Source organism: Centruroides vittatus, unplaced genomic scaffold, assembly GCF_030686945.1.
Source record: "Centruroides vittatus isolate TY-2023 unplaced genomic scaffold, ASM3068694v2 contig_786, whole genome shotgun sequence".
Classification (NCBI taxonomy): domain Eukaryota; kingdom Metazoa; phylum Arthropoda; class Arachnida; order Scorpiones; family Buthidae; genus Centruroides; species Centruroides vittatus.
In genome coordinates this window covers 367,281-377,626 of record NW_027122506.1, presented here as the reverse complement: position 1 = coordinate 377,626, position 10,346 = coordinate 367,281, and the positions used below count along the sequence as shown (strand labels likewise).

Sequence of the window (10,346 nt, the reverse complement as noted above, 5' to 3'; positions counted from 1 at the left end):
TTCTAATGTCTTACTTGTGCTGCCATCTGTCGTCTAAATTTGAAATTTGAATAATGGTGTTTATTAAAAGCAGGTGGTGACGCTTCTGATTAGCGGAAAATAAATAAAAAGATAAAGGGTTCGATTTTATTAATAATTAAAGGATAAATTAACGTATGTATATATAAAGATACGGTTACAATTAAGAAAATAAAAATAAAAATTTATCTTCGTGACAAAGTTCAATAACATTTTATAAAAAGTAACTTTGTCGACTTCCTGAATTGTGAGAGTAAACACAGCACATTATTACTTTTAGAGGAGGAAATAAAAATGATATCGTGAGGAGTGTTTCTAACCCTTTAATCATTTTTATCGCCATCTAACGGCCAAACATGTAACAAAATGTAATTATTCTCCTTTAGAGTGAAAATTAATTAATAAAATCTTAAATTTATAATAAAAATTATAAAGAGATTATTCCGTAAGCCTAGTTAAAATTAAATATTTTATAGATTATTTTAAAAAATGATTACTGATATTTATTTTAAATAAATGTAGTATTTTTATTTAAAATTATTGATTTTTAAATATATTTAAAACTTTATCATAATATTAATTATTTGCATCATTAATGTGAAATTATTCCACATTATTAGGACATTTAAACGAAAATTAATTCTATTTAAAATATAAATTTAAAAAATTGATTCGTAAACTTAACTTAAACGTGATTGGTCGATAAAAAAAGAATTTCAAGCTCACAACCAATAGAAAGAGTCAATAACTTTTGTTTAAACGTCATTATGTAATTTTTTTTTCTTTTTTTCCTGCTGCAAGGCGCTAGCATCGGGACTACTTAAACAAATACATGATGGAATATTTAGTGAATCGCAGATGATATTAAGGTAAGTACCGTGCAGTTGTACTTAATAATATAACTTCATAACATATATTATTGTTTTTATTATTATTTATAGAATATTTTTACAATAAAAATTAGAAACAAAAATTAAAATTTCAATGCCCTCCCGCGTGTATCGCTTCCTTTGTCATAAAATCCTATTTTATAATATTTAACCGTTATTTAGTTTAATAAATCATTTTAATTAAAAATGATAATTATTATTATATAAGAGCTACTGATGTATTTTTCTAAATGAAACAGTATTTTTATTATAAAATAATCATTTATGTGCCGCTCATCACGAGCGGCACATTAAGTATCAGTTTTGAAGGCCTCGTATTTATTTAAAATTGTTTCATATACCTGGTATATTATATGCTACGTTTATTTTAAGACTTAATTATATTTACGATTTAGTAAAATACAGCATAAAACCTTGATTTAATTGGAAAATTTTACCATTAAATTACATAAAAATCCAACCGATTTCCTTCTCGATTCTTGTTTATTCGGTGTGTAGCGGTTTAATTTAAATTAAATCCCTGTATTTGAATAATCTAATAGCAAATTAATGCCGCTACAGATTAATTAACTCTCTTATTATTATTATCATTTTTTTTCCTTTAAATTTTACGTTAATTGTAAGCATAAACATCGTTAAATATGGTAGAAAAACTATTAATGGCTACTGTATCACAATCGTGTCATTGATAATAAAATTAATCAGTAATTCGAGGAATTATTTACGTGTGACCTTCATTCCTAATATTGGATAAATTAGAAAGGTTTAATTGTGTTATTAGAAGAAGTTATTCGTCTCGATAATATTGCTTCTGTCAACCATTAATAGATAATTCGATTTATCATATTGATTTATTATCTCCCTTATTTCTTCTGAGTGTTATTCTCGGTAATAATCGAGACGTGTTATGTAATTTAGTTAAGTAACAAAATTAAATATCAGTTTACTCCAAATTGGAGTTCCTTTTGCTCTCATTTAGGACCACCCCTTGGGAGATTAGCGTATTGCTCCGCCTTATCCCTCATCAAATAGTAACATCGTGAGGCCTTTTAGGCCCTAAGCCCTAGCTAGTACGAGGTATCTCCTTTATACAATACAGTAGTTCCTTTTTTTTATTTTGAAGTAGCTGTTAAAACGCTTCCTGTACAAATATATTTACATTTATTACACGTTCAAATGCTTCTATATAATTATTTTCGATGGTACTGTAATATATATAAATATATCGTTCTTAAAAGCCTTTCTGTGTGATGATATGGAACTTTATTATGTTAATATATTAAGAAATTAAGTAAAACTTTATGCCCGAATTTCGAACAAATTTTTATTTGTATAATAAAACATGATTTATATGGGTTGCTTTTTATATAACAGTAACATGTTGCATTTTAAAATATGTAAATTAAACAATAAGATGTTTATTGTGTAAGTTACTAAAGAATATTTTATCGATAAAAATTTTATGAATTTTCAGAAATGGGAAGGATGAATAACTATTTATTCTACTCCATTCATTGTCTAGCATCACGCATTTTTACAGGAAATTTGAACGAATAATGACAACCATTCACCTGTTCAAACTGAATGTTCAGTCCTTGTCCGTTGCATCATTCTTCGATATAACCTGTTACATCTAGTCTAAGCGGGGAAAAATATGAGGTAAGATACCGCCTCTGTGTCTAAATGTGGTCCAAGAGCCAGTTGACCGTTGTAAAACCTAATTTTCTACTGATTACCTGGCTTTTACGCCACTCTGTATAATGCAAGTAACTTAATTTAATGCGTTATATTCTCTGCAAATGCTGTCAAGGTTATGATGTGAATAATAATAACGGTGTTATTTAGTCTATTCATCGTGTTTGCTTGTTACTTTGATTTATATACAAATAGAAGAGTTTTTTTCTAATTAACGAAAATAATTAATTAGAAAAAATTGATGGTAATTTTATTATTTTACGTTAATTAATACCGAATTTGAATCCGAATCCTCTTATCGTTTAATCTAATCTTATCGGTGTCAATTTTAAGCGTAAGAATCTATTACGTAAACTTCAAGAAGTGTTTTGCTTACAGAACGATTAAATGACGTATTTAAATCTTCATGTATGACGTATCTCTCTCTCTATACACTTTCATTTAGTAGCTAGATAGATCTTAATAGGCTTTCTCACAGACTAAATTAGGGGTACCCAAAGCTGGAACCGAAAATTAGTAGGGGGGTCTACCAATTGTATACCAATAGAGTAAATAATGTGAGTTTTATCTCCCATCTGCATTCAAACGTCTTGTCATCTACACTACCGCTATGAAGCTCCTTAAATGAAAATGACGACTCTGCAAGATGTTTTGGGTTCTGTTTAGTTCACGAAGTCGGAATCACTCGTCATTATGCAATATGAGTAATCTTCAGGAGCTGTAGAAATGTAGCTCCTTTCTACAGCTACACAGTGAGCGAGTGGTAAAAACCATAGGTTTGCGCCGGACAATCGGCTGGTCATGTGGGTTTTCTTCATGTTTGTAACACCTAAATAAGGGCCAGTTTTCCATAGAAGTCTTCCTGGAAGGCTCCCTCTCCTTAACAGATTGTCACATCAATCACATCAATCAAACCCGCTAAGTAAGAAATTTAATTAATAAGGACAGAGCAAAGAATTGTTCTAGTGTTGAATGACAGATGGATAACCGAGGCGATTAAGTCGTCAGATCGAATCCTGGCGAACAACTCCCGATTATTTTTCTTAGGTAAATCTATCCGAAATAAGTCGGACCCCATCTCATCACTCGGCCTCCCCCATTGTGGACCTATCCGAACCCACGAGAGATAAGACTAAAAAGACCTCAGTGCCCAAAGGTCGAACAGAGCAAAAAGTCATACTGAACATTAGAAACAGGCTAAAAACCTTGACGACTGTTTTAATTTTAAATAAATATCCCTAAGTGATCCTGATACGAGTGCATAGGAAATTACTGTATTCTATGACAAGTTCTACCGTCTGTCTGGCGACAGAGTTTGTTTATGAATCATTTTATGGCAGATGAACGTTAATATTTTAAGCAAACAAAGTAGTCAAGAATAATTATTACATATTTAGAATAAATTAACGTTTGTTTAGTTTTCATAAGCAATTACTTTATTAATTATCGAATTTACATGAAAACAAGTGCATCGCGTAGTGCATTTTAATAGTAGTATACAGTATACGGTACACGGTCGCATCACGCTCTCTTATACAAAGTAACAAGACCATCTAGTGGGCGGTTTATGATATTCGAATGTTTCCAACCCTTTTGTACTGTACAGTGAGCCCTACAGTAAGGTTAAAGATAGACCCCCTTATATATATATTTCTTTATAGTAGACCCTTATGCAGACTTATGATTTAAATATGCTCTAATACCGGTTGCTGTGTTGACAGGACTCCCGTTACATATATAACACAAGGAAGAAAACAGGAACAGTGCTTTGCTAAGTAGACTATTCCCTTATTTGATGCTCTACTAAGTGGATTTGGGTTCGACTGTATTATACCTATCGTAATTACCATTGCATGCCATATGTTAATGGTCTTCTTAACAATCACACAGTAATCTGGATACAACCTATTGAAGATGTTAATTGAAAGAAAAATAGCAGCGTAATTTATATTAATAAGGCTATAATTTCGACATATTACGAACCGTGTAATGAATTTAAAATGTGGAGTACTATGAGTCTAAATATAAAGAAAAATATATTAAAATAGTTCTGTGTTGACTGGGAGAAAATAAATAATTGGTTCAATCTTACGTCATCAAAAACGCACCCTCCCTCCTTATCGTCAGCAATCGTAAGATATAGATGAATTCCCCCATTCCTTTAAACTGCTGACGTAATACTTGAATATAAAAAGTAACAGTAGTGATTCATCTTTCTGTATCCTAACGTTTCGAATGGTTTCCTGATCTGAAGGTTGAAATCCAACGGTAATTAAATCGTTGCAGCTTTAACACTGCAACTGTTCAGGGTCTAAATAAATGGCCCTCTTGGCATGACTTTGCAATAGAAGTCTTCATGTATCTGAGAGTAATTTTAGTAACTTCTGCTTCTTATTGCCCATAGAGCAAAGAGAATAAAAAAGTTCTTCAGCCGAAATTCATTGAGAAATTTTGTAATGTGTGTAAATGATTTTATGAACAAAATGGCGTCGTGAATGTAATGCAAGAAGAACGGGCGTTCATGGTCAACAAAGAAATCAGTGAGCCATTTAATTATTGAAGAGTTTGTTCGAGAAGTAATTTTAGAGTCTTCGTGGCCAATAGAATTTGGTTAAAATTACAAACTCTGAGGGAATTTTCCATGGATTTCAAAAAGCAAAACAAGTTTGTTTAACAGACGTGGAACACTAAGCACAATCTGCTATTAGAAACGGTTACAAATCATGTTTTGTTATGAATATAAAACTCAGAAGCGTAGGAAGATATTGCGAAATTAAATCATAAGATTGCAATATTTCATTATAAGATAATTGCCGTTGCAGCTGACTTGCAGTTAATACTTCAAAATATTTTACAATATCTACTGGAGCATTAATAATATTCGAATTATGTTTAACATCACGATGCAAAAACGATGGAAAACAAATGTTAATTTTGTAGTATGTAAGCTGTTTCGGTTAATGTTACCTATGGTTCCAAGATGGCGGCTCGTCTCTAATTCCAGCAAACAGAAGAAGGGAAACAGTGGGGACGCACGTTCTAACCTAACCTAACCTATTCTAATAAATGACCATAATTATTAGAATAGGTTAGGTTAGGTTAGAACGTGCGTCCCCACTGTTTCCTTGTTAGAATCAGACGAGCCGCCATCTTGGAACCATAGGTAACATTAACCGCTGTTTCTTGTTTGATTTATACGCAGGATTTAGTTTTATTCGATGAAAGAAGAAGAATTGTAAACAAAGACCACAAAGGAATAAAAAACGTAAAAATTGTCTGCACCGTTGAGCAGCTCCACGTAACAGTGTGAACGTCGATCGCAGACGAATGGCCGTTAATTTTTAATCAGAAAGAAAAGTCATCGTTAATTAAACAATTAAAATAATTGTCTAAATGATTAATTTAACGGCATGAAATGCAAATCGAGACTGTAAACGGAGATTTGTAAATCGATATTGTTCTACTGTTCACGTAATGATGGATGGAGAGAATGTAATGCTTCAGGACTTTTTCGTCTATTCGTGTAAATACAAAGCTTATTTAAGACCTTATATATTTATTAACTGATTTTTTAACTAACAAGCCGAGGTTAATGTAACCCTCGGTGCCAAGATGGCGGCTCGTCTCTGATTCCAGCAAGGAAACAGTGGGACTCACATTCTAACCTAACTTAACCTATTCTAATAATTTAATTGCTAATAATTATGGTAATTTATTAAAATAGGTTAGGTTAGTTTAGAACGTGCGTCTCACTGTTTCCTTGCTGGAATCAGAGACGAGCCGCCATCTTGGCACCAAGGGTTACATTAACTCAAACCGATTTATACACAGCAGAATTGGTGAATCAAAGTTACATTGAGAGCATTTTCATAAGATGCCAAGCGCGTGCAGCATCTAATCCTTTATTTTTCTCCTCTTTATTTCCCTTCTCCGACTATTTTTTTTTTCTTTCTTAAATAAAGATGAATTTTTATCGTTAGAATAACTCACAAATTGATCCACACCATTATATTAAACTTGGAAATTTCACACACCTCTTCATTGTATCGAGGTGTTATGCCTGTGCAGGTTTTCTCCACACACGTGGCCTTTGATCCCCAAATAACAAACTAAATTCGGGGGACTATTTTTTGAGGAAACTGTGTCTTAATTACTGAAGATAAATTATACGAATATTTTAAAATTTATTAATATTATTAAGATAAGAGTATAATAAAATAGAAATAAATTTTTAAGCTTCTATTGTTTTAAATATGACCAGGAAGTTTGTGTGTGACATAGTTTTTTTTAATGTATTTCTGATATTTTCCCGGATAAGTGAATTATAATTTATAATTAATTTATCCAGGAAAACAATATAGTTTAATATATATAAATTATATTAAGTAGTATATAATAATAAATCACCAGAAAATATATATATATAGAAACATAGTGCAATCAAACCTCCAAACAGCGGCCACTCCGAACGATGGTCTCCCTTTCGTGTGTCCGTTGTTCACAGGTTTGACTGTACTTTAAATAATCAAATTAGGTTATTCGACGGGGACGAAAGGACGAATAACCGAAGCAATTGGGCCACACCTGATTTAAAACATAATTTTTCGTAGGATAAATAGATTAAACTGATGATTTAAATAATTATTTAGGAAATTTATTTTAATTAATTTCAGGAAACTGAAAACATTGGTCGAAGCTATGATTATTTTCTTAATAACTGTGATGATAAATGCCGATAACTCTGTCGAATATCCGAGATTAGAAACGTTCTTCTTACCTCGAGACGACGTAGAGGATGCTAAAAGTGATGTGTCTAATTCGTATTTAGAAGAGTTCGATAAGACCTCGATGACAATTGATAAAACTCCATGCGAAGAGAGTTGCAAAAATTCCAAAGAAAGTACGAATTTGCAGTGTTCCTGTTCCATAAACTGCACCGATTTCGGGGACTGTTGCACGGATGCACCCGTAAATCCTACCAAAGAACAGAAGTTTAGCTGTTTGAGAGCGTTACACAGCGACAGTTACTATTTTATGGTAACTCAATGCCTAGAAACGTGGAAGAATAACGAAATCGAGATGATGTGTACAAGTGAAAGCGAAGAAAATTCGCTTACAAACCTTCCCGTTTCCAATAAATTCACGGGTATGACATACAAGAACATATACTGCGCGTTATGCAACGACGACTTCGATATAGTACCCTGGACTATAATAATGAAATCTGCGGTTGACCCCAAGAAAATGTCATCTGAAGACATTCAGAAAGTGATAACACCGTCGATTAACAAACGTAACACTATATCTATTAAGCCCTGTAAATGGGACGATAGCATAATATCCGCTTGCCCCAATGATTCTATAGATGCCAGGTGTTATACGTATTATGCACCCGTGTATAATTCTTACGCTGATATCGCTTATAAAAATAAGTACTGTGCCCAATGTAATGGCGACTATACTGAAGTCGAGTGTCTTAAAAACGTTGACCTTAATACATTTTACGTAACTAAGTATGGAATGGATTGGGGTTACAGTTTACTTTTAGATATAGATTTTACAAATGGGGGTAATATTGTTGGGGAAATTGATAAATGCCCCATTTTACATATATACGACCCGTGGAAAGAGAAGTGTGTTAATATATTTTGCTCTTACAATTCCACTAAATGTAATGATACGGAACAATTATGTCGAAAATATGTAAAAGGCGAGTACAGAAAACTAGAAAATGGTTCCGTAATTTTAGATAATTACGATATTATTTTAAATATGGGAGAGTATCAAAAATTAAATAACAGTGCCATTTTAGTGTGCAAAAACGTTTCAAACGTTGAACGTTTTGTAAAATTTGGGGAAGTTTACGGTTATTTAACTGTCATCTGCACTAGTTTATCCCTCTTCTGTTTATTTTTAAAAATTATTAATTACGTATGCTCCGAGCACCCCAAGAAACTACCGAATACAATTATATGCTACTTATCAATATCCCTTTTCTCAGCTCAGTTATTGTTCCTTGTAACCATTAATAAAATACATTATCACACGTTATGTATTGTTTCCGCCATATTGATACACTACACATTCCTGTGTTCTTTCTTCTGGAATAACGTACTCTCTTACGATTTATGGTGCACATTTTCTATGATGAGCGCCAAGAAACCGACTTACAGCAAAACTAAAATGATTAAATATTCGATTTATGGGTGGTTTTTGCCGGTTTTAATTGTATTGTTAGCTGTTTTGTTCGAATATGCTTTACCTGAATCGATTCTAAAGCCAAATTACGCTTACACGGTATGCTGGTTCTCTAGCAAAATATCTCTTCTTGTATTCTTCGCTTTACCTGTCGCTATATTATTAATAATTAACACAGCTTTCTTTATATCTACAGCTGTTCATATAGCGATTTTATCGAAGGGTGCAAAGATTTCTCTTGAAAACAGCACGTGTAAAGAGAGAGTGAGGTTTCAATTGTATATTAAATTGGCTCTGATAATGGGCACAACATGGATCTTTGGATTTATAGCCGCTTACTGCGATAATGACATCTTATGGTACTTATTCATTGTACTGAATGGTCTTCAAGGTGTTTACATTCTGCTGGCCTTTACAAATTTTAAGTTTCCTACAAATTTGTATTATAAGAGATCCTCTTGCAGCTCTACAAGATCGCTTACAACGCAAACTTCCGTCTCTAGTCGCGTGTAAGGTTCTCAAATAATACATTGTATATTATTGTGTGAAGCCTCTAATCTTTATTTTTGTAAATTGTATAAATATATAAATTTCTTTTATTAAAGTTTTTTTTTAAACTAGCAATATTATCAACTTATTGTATCGTTATCACTTAGAACTGGGTCACAGAAATTTAACAATAACATCGTTACAAGAGCACTTACATATGAAGAAGATTGCATTGATGGAATAAGACACTGTAACATATCTGACAAAGGGGAGGACTTCCTGTAGAAAATTGGCTTCTATCACGTGAAAAACACACAAAAAATACCACGTCTTTTGGATAGGAGCGAACCTGCCACCAATTTCCAGTGTTTTCAGTGGTTTTATCCACTTGGTGGGCTACAGGGGAACCAGTCTTCAAGCGATTAGATAACCCCTCTAGTTCTTGTTTAAAACCAAAGCATATACAGGAACATTCTGTTTTATCTTAAAGTTAGTTTTTTCCCCTTTTTTACACGTGTTTTATCCCCTTTTATGAAGATAGGCGAAGATAATATAAGTAAATTCTCGATTTAACTTAATGTATTCAAATTATAGTTTTAAAAATGAAGGCAGATTATTCTTTTTCTTATTTTTTGATAGTACTAATAAAATGGAGAGAAGTCCATATATTATTTAAGCTACAGAGATAAAAGCTCTTAAAGAACATTTAGACATTAAACCTCAAAACATTTACCATCGATTAGATAAATAAAAAGCTCTTCAAGAGCATTTAACCATTGTTGTATTAGTGAGTGAGTGCCGAAATCAATGCTAATGGTGCTTGGATTAAATGAATAAGTGTTGTGAAAACTCATTCTCTATCTAATCACTGTTTCTAACCTGTTCGTTTTCTCATAATTTACCGAGTTAAAGTAATCTTGTCACGTTTGGAGTCGTGACAGTTAACGATTTCTTCACCAGATCAATTGGAAAAGCGATTGATGAATTCCATTAGAATCACTTTTTAATTTTACGTCTAATTAAATCACTCGATTGTAAAAACAGGACTTGATGTCA

The 10,346-nt window shown here is 32.4% G+C and overlaps 1 protein-coding gene across 3 annotated transcripts; it reads left to right on the top strand.

Moving 5' to 3' along the window:
- The first annotated feature begins 780 nt into the window (after positions 1-780).
- LOC136981656 (uncharacterized) lies at positions 781-9,418 on the top strand. Of its 3 annotated transcripts, none has more exons than XM_067277988.1 (3): positions 781-887; positions 2,431-2,567; positions 7,277-9,418. In XM_067277988.1, the coding sequence occupies exons 2-3, from the start codon at positions 2,563-2,565 to the stop codon at positions 9,312-9,314; spliced, it is 2,043 nt and encodes a 680-aa protein (XP_067134089.1). In that variant the 5' UTR covers positions 781-887; positions 2,431-2,562; the 3' UTR covers positions 9,315-9,418. The 3 variants fall into 3 exon arrangements, with proteins under 3 accessions (XP_067134089.1, XP_067134088.1, XP_067134091.1); XM_067277987.1 differs by having other exon boundaries at positions 2,383-2,567; XM_067277990.1 differs by lacking the exons at positions 781-887; positions 2,431-2,567 and adding an exon at positions 5,026-5,143.
- The last annotated feature ends 928 nt before the right edge of the window (positions 9,419-10,346 follow it).